This window comes from Podarcis gaigeae, assembly GCF_964106915.1.
Source record: "Podarcis gaigeae genome assembly, chromosome: 14".
NCBI classification, from domain to species: Eukaryota; Metazoa; Chordata; class Lepidosauria; order Squamata; family Lacertidae; genus Podarcis; species Podarcis gaigeae.
In genome coordinates, this window is record NC_139690.1 from 24,874,549 (window position 1) to 24,886,720 (window position 12,172).

At 43.3% G+C, this 12,172-nt stretch overlaps 1 protein-coding gene across 1 annotated transcript in view; it reads right to left on the reverse strand.

The window, feature by feature from the left end:
- Positions 1–12,172, reverse strand: part of SV2B (synaptic vesicle glycoprotein 2B) — a 75,070-nt gene that overhangs the window by 40,456 nt on the left and 22,442 nt on the right. Inside the window, exon 2 of the mRNA XM_083713139.1 lies at positions 703–1,583. Coding sequence (XP_083569265.1) covers positions 703–1,195 — 493 coding nt within the window. The 5' untranslated portion in view covers positions 1,196–1,583. The remainder of the gene's footprint in view (positions 1–702; positions 1,584–12,172) is intronic.

Here is a 12,172-nt window from a genome sequence, read left to right on the forward strand (position 1 = left end):
GGAAGGAAGGAAGGTTAATTAAAGCAGGGGTGGGTAACCTTTGACCCACAGGCTTAAGTTGGTCTGACCAGCACCCTCAATTGGCCTGCAAGGCCATTTCAGCCAAGCCACACCTAAACCCGATATATGTATATACATATACAAGTGCTGCACAAAGGGCTTGATGGGTTCCATTGGTGAGAAGAAACACTCCATTTTGATAAAAAGCAATTCTCCCCCTTCCTAAGGAGGAGGTTTATATTCAAAGCACTTCCTCCAGCACTTTGAATGTAAATTCCTTTCTTCAAAGACTCCAAAGAGGCCCCCTTTAATTGACCACCAGCTGATTACTGGTAACAGTGAGGTTCTTTGAGATGCGCCCTCATGCATCTTCCAAAGAGGTTGTGTAATAGCAATGTCTTCTGAACTTTGGCAGGTGTCATTATGGTACCATATGATTGGCATGTCCCACCCCCTGTCAAAGTTGGCCTGCTACAAGTAGGGAGAGAGAAAGATCTGCCCTCTCCCCAAATTGTATCTGTAAGGAGAATTTTTTGAGGAAACCACCAAGAGAATGTTCATTCAGCTTTGACTCCTAGTGGGTCTGCACCCTGCTGGGAGCTGGAGGACATTAAGAATCAAATAGAGGATGCTATTCCAAGCAGTTTCAAATTATCCTGCAGCTAGCCTCATGGCATATGGTTGAAGAGAAGAGGGACTTACCTAGCATTCCTTTGTTGGAGCGTGACAAGCACATATCCTTCTCAGCGCTGGGTAGAACGAAGCCAACCACAAAGACCTCCACCCCATCTGCCATCAGTGCCAAGCCGAGGACAGTAAACAGCATCCATTGGAAGCGTCCATGACCGCATTCCTCAATGATGTTTTCGTACTGGTGGGCCAGCTGCTCCTCATCCTCCATCTTCTCCGCCATGAGGTCGGCGTGGTCTCTGAACTCATCAGCCACTTCTGGGGCTTTCTTCTTCTTCTGTTTCTTGAGGTCATCTGGGTGAGGGATGCCCTGGTACTCTCCTTCATAGACTTCATCATCTTCATCATGCCCTTCGGTAGCATCGCTTTGAGCATCTTCCTCTTGAGCTGGCTCCTCCCCACTTTGATAATATCCATCATTGGGAGCATAACCTCCATAGCCGCCATCTTGGTACCGGTAATCATCGGAAACTTGGTTCACTTTGTTTCTTTGGCCATCATCCATTTTGAGTCTATATGTCTAGATATATTTAGCACAGTGTGTGGTTTTTATAATCTAACGTACTATATGCTATTTCTTTTTTTAGTTGTCCAATTTGTGCTGTTAGCTACACAAGCATAGCTTCTCCTTTGGAGACTGTCTTGATGTGCAATAAAAATGCCACGATTCTGAGAAAGCTCTCTGCTGGCGTTGTTATTAATTAGGAACGGTATCCTCCCAGAGAACCATTGTATAGTACTTTTAAAAATCTCAGCGCTGCCTTATCATCTGTTTTACTTCTTTCAGCTATCAAGAGATATGGAAGGGATCAGCAATTTGGTATGACCAGGTACCGGTGGGGTTTGGGAGGTTGTTGACTTTGCTGATTCATTCTGCCATGGAAGGTCAAGCCCTGGGGAAGAAAAAGAAAACAACAATGACTTGAAAATGCAAGGAAAGATCTCAGCAAAAGGCAGGCTGCATCTGATGGGAAGCTTGTTTTTAATTGCAGAGGCACATAAAGGAACACAATATTATGGCACACAGACATAAAGGTGCATTTATCTTATTGGTAGAGACAGTAAAAGAATTCATCTGGTTCATTTTTTTTAAAAAGAACCACCTGATTTGCACTTTTCAGCTCTCAGCTCAACTAGCATATCAAATGCGTATAAAATGCATATTTTGGGGCTAAGATGCATACAAAAAAATGTGCATTTTAGGAAAGTGTGCATATGTTGCAGAGGGAAATGCATGTGAGCACAACACAATTTTTCATGCAGGTTTTTTTATAAAAAAAAAACATTTCCAGATTGATGATGAAACACAACAGAATACAACTACAAAAGTGACATGAACTGTAGGTGGACCAATATATTCGTTCCTAGTTATCTCGGTAAACTAGCCATGTGACTTATTGATTTATTTACAGCATAAAAACACACACACAAAATATGTCAGGCTTACAGTTTACAGTATAAAAACATAAAATGCATAACATAATAACAAATGAAACAATACCCACCCACTCACAGTTTGAAAGACCATAGATTGTTTAATTAGCCAAAGGCCATATGTCTAAAGATAAAATAAAGGCACCAGGTGAGCTTCCTTGTGGAGAGCATTCCATAAATGGGGAGGCACTGCAGAAAAGGTCTGTGTTGCCACTCTCCAGACCTCTGATGGAGGGGGCACACAAAGAAGGACTTCTATGATTCTGTAATAATTCAACATATTTGGTACCACTGCTTCTGTTTTAAAAGAAACCCCCAACTTTCTACTCCTCATAAGACCAGGAAAATAGACATTCAATAGACATTCAAGTGTTTCCACAATGAATGATGAACTATCTGAAGGGAAAGGAAGGACCAAAGGTGATTTTCAGAGGTTTCTTGGTGGCAGGGTGGGGTGGTCAAGTTCCATTGCCCTTCATAAATCCTTAGCATCCTTCCATGAGCAAAAGGAACAGAAATCATGTGCAAAATAAGTCCAATTCTGCCAACAAGGAAATTCAAAGGCAGTAGCTTTGAAGAAACAGTCAAGGGAGGAAGGAAGGAAGGAAGGAAGGAAGGAAGGAAGGAAGGAAGGAAGGAAGGAAGGTGAGTTTCAGCTAGACTTTGTGGAGCAGCTCACAGACAAGAGAATCAGGGCAGATGAAATGTTTTCCAGGGACTCTGCAGCATCTTCAAGAAGACAAAAATAAATGATTGAGACAGCTTGCCAATTGCTTACATGTTTCCCTCACTACCACAAGCACAGCATTTCAGTACAGCACAGTTGTCCCCAGAACACTGGGAGAAGTCCAAGTCCTACCACCAGCCGGACGTTCTGCAGTCTTTGAAAACAAGTTGTGAGCAAGGTTGGGGGATAGAATATAGAAGAAGGAACAATGGGGTGTTTTATGTGATCCATGCCTAATCCATGGGGTCCCTACAACATGAAGTCAGCACCCCATCCCCATCGCTGCTCTGCTGGCATGCACAAATTATGCTCTAGGTGTCTAAAATCCTACACATACATGCAGAATCTGTGCAATCATTCCCCAGATTAAATCTTTGAGTCAAGAACACAATTGCACATAAAGAAGTTTGGGTCTACTTTTTCATCTCCCTGCTGCCAGCATGTACAGAATTCCATTTGCTTATCCCAAGCTGCTAGCATGTGAAGCAGATCAGGGAAAGCCAAGTCTGCCCAGTAGTAAGGCCACCACCCTCTAGTCCTCCAGTCCTGAGCCAAGGGAAGCTCAGGTTGTTTCTGGATGTTCTTGGGATTCACAAAGACAAGAGCCAAGCAGTCCAGTCACTGTCTTCTGAACCCCAAGAGCACAAATTACTCAATAGTGTATGACCAGGTGGGCAGGTGCCAGATTCAGAGCTGAGCTTACTGCAAGAAGGCACACGAGGAATGAATGCAATGCTTTATTGTGGAGGTTATAAACAGAATAAAATAATAATAATAATAATAATAATAATAATAATAATAATAATAATAATAATAATAGATGCTTAAGAATGGCTAACACTATAAAGACAACTTTGGGGTTTCGAGTACAGAACAAAATAACTGTCAAAGCTCCATGAAAGCTATTCCTCCCGCAGTTGCAGCAAGAGCAGAGAAACAAGGTGAAGTCCTTTTTTAATGAGTTTTGTTCAATCCTAATAGTGAGACAAAAGAAAGCAGCAAGCCTTAACATGGTGTTGCTCCAAACTGGGCTCCTCCTTCCACCTTCCTAGCAACAGCATCTCCCTTTACAGTGGCTGCTTGTAGCCAAAACTCTGATTCCATTGTTCCTGCACCCTTAATGAACGTTGAGTTCTGGGAGAAGGAGGATCAGAAATACTCTCCAGTGACAATGTGTCAGCTGGCTGCTCTGCTGCAATTCCTGCCCCCTTCTTCTAACACTTCCCAACTATTTTGTTCGTCTCTCTCTGACCTGTGTCCTTCTTCATCCCCCTCAAACCTCTGCTGTAAATCAATGCTGCATTCTTCTTCTCCTGCAGTGTCAGGAGAAGGGGGGGTGATCTCCACCACTCCTCCTCCGTCTCACTCTCTTGAGTCCAATCTCTGACAATAACAAAAGCTAGCTTGCGACAGAACCCACCAGCAGGCTGCATCCAGGCACATACGGTTGTTGCAATTCAGGCAAATGCATCCTAAAGACATATGGGACTCTATGAGTGTTGTCCATCAGGGGTGTCATCTAGGGGAGCAGGGGGCCAAAAGCCCCCAAAAATGTTCACGGAGGGGGCTAGGGCCCCTCGAAATTCTATGGTGGCCATACGCACACACTGCGTGATATGCTCGCCTCACTTGCACATGCCATGGGACATTCTTGCATCACTGAGACACGTCATGGGGCACACCCAACAGCATGCATGAGTGACATCAGCACGGCCCGCAGTGTGGGCACATGGCATGCGCACATCACACAACCCTAGATCCCAAAATTGCGGGGGCAAGCCAGAGCGCTTGCAGTTCATAATTTAGGCATCTCCACGTAGATGTGTGAGAGAAGAGAACAGCAGTACAGCCAGATATGATTTTTCAGGTATCATCTGAACTCGCCCTAGGCTAACCATGTTACTGTGATGCCCCATTCACAGCATGGATGTGCACATCACTTCAGTGAATGTATATGGGTTGGGAAGGGCAGGATTCCAAAAATGAAAATGAAATGTAAGATGGAAGCAAAAACAACTGGCACTTATTGGTATCTCTCTCTCTCTCTCTCTCTCTCTCTCTCTCTCTCTCTCTCTCTCACACACACACACACACACACACACACACACACAACACACACCACTTGCACAGAGAAATGTTTTACCTTAACAGGAACACTGTATTCTTGTGCCCCCAAAGGTTGGGAAAGACTCACTTCCCAAAACCTGGGAGGGCTGCTGCCTGTCAGTGTAGACAATATCAAGGTGCATGGACCAAAGTTCCAACTCAGTATAAGGCAGCTTTAATTTTATTTATTAAATTTCTATGCCACCCTTCACCTGAGGATCACAGGTCGGTTTACAATATGAAAACACAACAATGCATAACATAGAAGCAAACAAAAGCAATAACTTCTTATAGACCTTCAGACCAAGACTTGTAGGTCACTGGTAGAGCATTTGCTTGGCATGCAGAAGGTCCCAGGTTCAGTCCTGCATGGCAACTCCAGGTAGAGCTGGGAAAGACTCCCTGCCTGAAATCCTGGGGAGCCAACAGCAGTCTGTGTGGACAGAACTAAGTCTGATGGACTAAATTTCTGACTCACCAGGAAGCAGCTTCCTGTGCTCCTATGGCTCTGGAGCTGAGGGGCACACCTCCTAAATCTAGATTCTGGTGCAGCCACCCACAGTTCCAGACCAGACCAGACATGAAGGTCTTTGCATGGGAGGCTTTCTCAGTTTGAGGGCTGCATTTCCTTGTGGGTAATGTCCCCTGGGCTGCATGCCAGTGGTGGGCGGGGAGGAGATGCAAAAGGTGGGTGAGAAGTAAAATTGGTGTGGCAATGGATGGTATAGTAGGTTATAGTCCATCCATGCAAAAACCAGATTTAGACCTAGAGAGTGGGGCAGAGGCTCCAACTTGAGCTCAAGATTGAGGGGGCCCGGCGTGCGTTGCTCATGTGTGATGTCATATGCGTAACATATGACATGCACCTCACATCATCAGGAGGAGGCTGAGCCCAGAGCCCAGCATGTGCCATGCTCAGCTCTGTGCTTGGACTCTTCCACTCCCTCAACATTGAGAAGACCTATTGGCCCCATAGATCTGGCATCCCTGGAGTGGCAGAAGGAGGAAGGAAGGAAGGAAGGAAGGAAGGAAGGAAGGAAGGAAGGAAGGAAGGAAGGAAGGAAGGAAGACAAAGCAGGCCCAGTTAGGGCTTAAGGGGGCAACATATGATTTTATTTATTGTTTATCTCTTGCATTTATATTCCACATTTTCTTCCAAGGAGCTCAACGCTATGAACATGGTTCTCCCCTCCCCATTTTATCCTCACAACAACTCTGTGAAGTAGCTTAGGCTGAGAGGCAGTGACTGGTCCAAAGTCACTACTTGAGCTGCACAACCAAGGGGGGATTTGAACCCTTGTCTCCCAGGGCCTGGTCTGACACTCTAACTACTACAACACACTGCCTCTCAGACATAGCCTAAGGGTAGTCCAGGGGACCTGACAGAGAGGCCTGTCTCTCTGTTTTTCAGCCCCAGTACAAACTACACACTAGATAGCATACCATCACAACATTACGGAGACGTAGCTTAGCTGTGGTTCCTGCGTTGCAGGGGGTTGGACTAGATGACCCTTGGGACCCATCCAGCTCTACACACAGAGAGAAACTTTGCACAGAATATGTGCAAACAGAGGGAAAAGACAACAGTGTTGGCACTCAGCAGATCCAGGCCCTGACTCAACCATGCCAGTGGCTTGGAGCAGAAGCATGTTCGTTGTAATTAAATTGCTTTCTAAGACAGAATCATTTGTTGTTGTTGTTTATGGTGTTTTGTTTTTTGATCTTCTGTACACACACAGCAGATAAGTACAACTCCCATTTCATTACCAGTGCCCCACTGGCCCTGGAAATAATGAATTTCAACCAGGCCCGTGAATAGTGGAAAGCAAATTGTATCAAAACTGCTTAACACCCTGCAACTCCTGCTTTGCATAGGATAGCTGGAAGAAAGACGACGAGAGAGGAGAAAATGTGCAAACAATTTATAACTGGGGCGGGTGAGGAATCTAGCTCTTCCCTTCTCTTGAGCTTTTGGCTCTTAACGTGCAAAAAACAACATTAGCTGATGGGCTGTGATTGCTTCCTTCAATTCCTTGAAAAAACAATAATTTTGGGGATACTTCTGCAGTGCCCTGGGGTAGTTTATTTCATTTGGATGAAATGAAAGAAAAACAAACGGCGGCATATTTTGACTTGGGCTTTACAGAGTTTCCTGCCCTGTTCAAACCCCTCGTGACCTGTTTTCTGCCCCTAACATCAACCCCTGGAACTTGACATGGGCTGTGGGTGGATTTGATGGCAGAAAATAAAATAGCTTCAAGCAATAACATTTTTTAAAATAAGAAAAAGACAGCTTGGCTTAAAAGCAGTCAGCAAAGCGACATTCCTTCAAGCCTTTAAATTTAACCTTTGTCGTTTCAGTGGCTTTTCTGGGTTTTTTTTAAATGGATTGTTTGGGTTTTTAAAGGTGAAGCAATAGGTTTCTTCAAAACATCAATTAAAAAAAGAAAAATAAAGAACCATGGAAAAGGTTGTGTTTTTCAGAGCATGAGCAGCTGATTCCTGCTTCCTGCTACTTTGGATTCATATCACTGCTCCCTCCCAAAAATGCTAGGTTGTTTTTCTGTTAAATACATGCTTCTCTTCCTAAAAATGAGGCACTGTAGCCCTTGTTAACATTCAGAGTAGAGAGAAAGGTGCCTGCTACTAGCAGAGTTCTGAGATCTTTAAATTAAGCCCAGGAAACCTCGGTCATGCAACAGGAATCATCTAAAAGTAGAGTTCTATTTTGGTAGCAACTTGGGACAGAACAATCCTAACTTCACACAGAAGAGTCTGAAATGGTAAAGACTGGCCAGGAAAGAAATCTTGGGGTGATAGTGGACAGCTGAGTGAAATGTTGAGCCTGCTGTGACCTAAAAAGGGGCATTTTCTGCTACTCTTCCTGTGCTAGTATGGAATGCCATCCCTTCTGTTGTAATGCCCTGAATTCCCCAGGAAGAGTGATTGATTGTTAAACCACTCTGCGGATTGTAGCTCTGTGGGGGGAATGAGGATCTCCTAACAACTCTCAGCACCTTTACCAAACTACACTTCCCAGGATTCTTTGGGAGAAGCCATGACTGTTAAAGTGGCACCGTACTGCTATAAATGTAGGCAAGTCTTGTGTCTTCCAATACTTTGCGATGAGTATTCTTGCTGCAGTTGTTGCGTACATAAAGAATGTTCTATCTTTCTTTAACACCAATTGGCCGACAATGCCCAATAGTTATTTTGTTTGTTTCTTGTTCTCTTTTCTATCTTGGAATTATCTTATCTTATGTATTATTTATTTATTTATTTATTTATTTATTTATTTATTTATTTATTTTATTTATTTATTTATTTATTTAAAGGGTAACTAAATTGCATCTATTGATCATCATTCCCAGAAATAGCTGCACAGAGCTTGACTGCTGGGTGCAATCAGACGGCGACTCTTGGATTATTGACCCAATAGCAGAGAACCCTTCACAGCCTATATTGGAGACAGATATGTTATATGGGGTAATATTCAGGGGCAGCAACTTCCTGAGTAGGTTGCTAAAACCCAGTCATAGGGGATAGATTTTGCACTTGCAAGATGATGCTTTGAATATTGGCTAAGAGAGTTTTCTGTGGCTGCTGTCAGGCTGAAGAGCGAAAATGAAAATAAACCTCAGATTACTCCAGCAGTACTTAAATAACAGTAGAAGAAGGCAAGTAATGTGTCTGATGGATGTGATATTGCCACTTATAAGAACTCTCCATAGGGTTTATTAAGTGAGCTATCTGTGCTATAAGATCCTATGTTAGTAGCTGCGTGATACAGTTTGGAGGAGCCGAAAGGCATTTGAAGGTCATTGTGATAACACGGGCTGATTCCAAGAGGCAAATTTCAGCACCATGGACAGTGGACTGGTACTTGCATGCCTAGAGAAATGGGAAAACAAGGTAGGCCATCGCTCCATTTATCACTATAGTATCACCAAGTTGCTTTTTAAGACTCTGTGTTAGCTCTCCCGCAGCTAGAGTCACATACTCCCTTGGTTCAAATTACAGGTTGGCAGAAGGTCAAAGAAGATGCATCTTTGGCAAGGTAGGCAAGCAAGGGAGTGAAAAGAGAGGCAGAGCTCAAATCCTGCTGGAATATATTAGCAAACCAAGTCCATGAATTATTTAAAGGAGCCATTTTGCTACCAAAAATATCACTGCAGAGATTATTTTGCCTGAAATGCCAGTCTGTAGCTAGAAGAACCTGTGTTTGTTGATCATTTTTCTTGTATGTGTGTGTGGGGGACGGGGAGTATGACAAGTATAATGAGGTATTTTATGCTATTGTTGCAGTACGGTAATCTGTTTTCTTGAAGGACAAGTGATCACAGCTGAGAAGGAGTAATTTGTCTTAACAAAAACTTTTAAAGCTACAAGCAAGCTGCTTGCCTATCAGATACAGTCCTAGGTGCTGAAATTTTCCTCTCGCTCTCCTACCTCCATCGCTACCATCGTGCAAGGGGTGGGGTTACAGAGAAAGAAAGCACTTTCTGGGGGAGGCGGAGCCTTCATAATTATTGACAATCCATACTAAATGGTACTGAAAACATGTAATGCAAATTTGGGTTTTAAAACACATTTAAAGAGCAACCCTTCCCCCAAGTTTATGGAACTGCACCCACAATTCAAATATTCTTGTAGATTCCAGGAGTTGTTTACTGAGCATGCACTCTGATACATTCACACAAAACATGTGTGGAGGTTATGCAACATCGCCTATTTATTGAACATTTATCATGATACGTTAGTGCTGACATTATAGGTCATTGCCAGCTACTGGTTGTTCCCCATGAAATTTTTTGTCGTTTTACTTATCAGACTTTGTGGGGTTGGGGCGGGGGGGGGGGGAGAGAATATTAGTACTATATAGTGCAAGTTAACAGCAACATTTTTGTACATACAAACAGCCTATCTAGAAACAGCTTTCTACTGACTGAAGGTGATCCCTCACTTTCATGAATGCAGTGGGAGTATCCAGGGGGGGGGGATGGTCTAAAATATTTGCCTCTATCCTCAAAAATTAAAAGTTCTCCAAGGCCAGATGCCTTCCCTTGAGACCACAGGGATCTCTCTTCCACAGCAACCCGCCCCCCCCCCCCAAAAAAAAGAAGACCTGAAAGAATCAATCTATTATAGCCAATAGCATAGCTATGTTTGTGGGCTATGATTGGTTTCAGAGTGTGATGCCCTTGACAGTTTCTCTGGTTCAAATATGCACCTACAGCCCCAAAAGGTTGACAACAAATAAAAAGAATACCAAGTTCATTTAGTGAAGGGTATGGCATTTTAGGAAATCAACATATATTAGCATGACCCATCAATCACAAGTAAGCAAAAACTAATTATGATCACCCATGTTCTCCATTAAGCTGCATACCTGCAGCTGTTAATTATGTTGTTATACTGCTGATCGCATGATCAGTGCTGTTGTGCAGGACTAGGCTCACCTATATTTGTTCAATGAATGTGCTATAATAACCAGTTCCCCTTTAATAGCTCTTAATGTGTTTCAGGCATCAAAGTATTGTAGAACAACAATGAAGCGGCGGGAAAGAGAGGTCACAAACCTGGATATCTACATTTTATTCAAAGAAAATAGAAAAAGATTTGAAGAGGTGGGAGGTGGGAACAGAAGCATGCCCCTTCCCATAGATTTCAAGTAAAAATAAAACCCTAATACTCCAGGGATACTGCCCCATAATGTTCAGTTTGAATCTCAGCTGAGCATTGCATCTCCCATAGAACCCAGGGCTTTCAGATGAAGCTGAATGCTTAGAAGAGAATTAGGCAAACTCATGGAGGATGAGGCTATGCTCCACCTCCACTGTCAAAAGCAGGATGCCTCTGAATATCAGTTGCTGGGACTCACAGCGAGGGAGAGTGTTGCTGCACTCAGGTGCTGCTGGTGAGCTTCCCATAGGCATCTAGAGCTTCCCTTCTTATAGGGCAGCGGGTGGCACTGTGGTTTAAACCACTGAACCTCTTGGGTTTGCAGATCAGAAGGTCAGCAGTTCAAATCCCCGCCACGGGGTGAGCTCCCATTGCTCTGTCCCAGCTCTTGCCAACCTAGCAGTTCGAAAGCACGCCAGTGCAAGTAGATCAATAGGTACTACTGTGACAGGAAAGTAAACAGTGTTTCCGTGCGCTCTGGCTTCCATCACGCCATTCCGTTGTGCCAGAAGCAATTTAGTCATGCCGGCCACATGACCCAGAAAGCTGTCTGTGAACACATACCGGCTCCCCGGCCTGAAAGTGAGATGAGTGTCACAACCCCATAGTTGCCTTTGACTGGACTTAACCATCCAGGGGTCCTTTACCTATTTTTATTATTATTTTGAATTCATATTCCCATATAGGTGATTAGAACCGTTCAGCCCACTGTTAGATTTGAGCCTCTTAAACCAATCTGTACTAAAATTACCTCCATAGATACCTAACATTTCCTCTCCGAAACAGTGTAATCCAATGAACGATGTCATAATTCAATTTAATATAGTGACAGGTGTCCTTCAATTGCATGTATGTCTAATACTTCAGGAATCCTGAGCCATATGAGTAAGGGGGTTCTTTGCATATAAAGGGGATTCTTAGAATGTAATTACTTTCCTATCCCTCCCCCAATGATTATTTCAAGAAGTTCATATTCCACATCACTTTAATTTTTATTTTATTTTTAAGAACAGCTTTTTGCAGAAAAGTAAGAGCTGGTTGGGTGGTGGAGGAGGAGGTTGTTTGTTTGTGATTAGAAAAGAGTAGCAGAAGTTTTTGTCTGATTTTTAAGGAATTGTGGTATTTTTAAGTCTGACATTTTAGAAGTGTGAATACTTGAAAAGATTGACTAACAGCATTATGGCCAACAATAAGTTAGCAGAATGTTCCTGCAACAGGCGATGCGAACAGATCCCATTGGTCTTACTGGAAGAAAAATCTGTAGCCTTATTTCAAAGCCAGAATGCTGGGGAAATTGTGCAGTTGTTATTTGAAAGCTCTGGCTTGCAGGAGAAAAAATGTCAGGGGCAAAGTCACAACCCCATTCAGCAAATAGTTCACACAAACATATCACATATCTCTCCCTTTCCCATGTACACACACACACACACACACACACACACACCCCAATGGTCCCCATTTCATCCATTTCCCAAAATTTCTGAGGGTTGAGTCCAATTCATAGAATTATGTGTAGAACATATTAAGCTCATG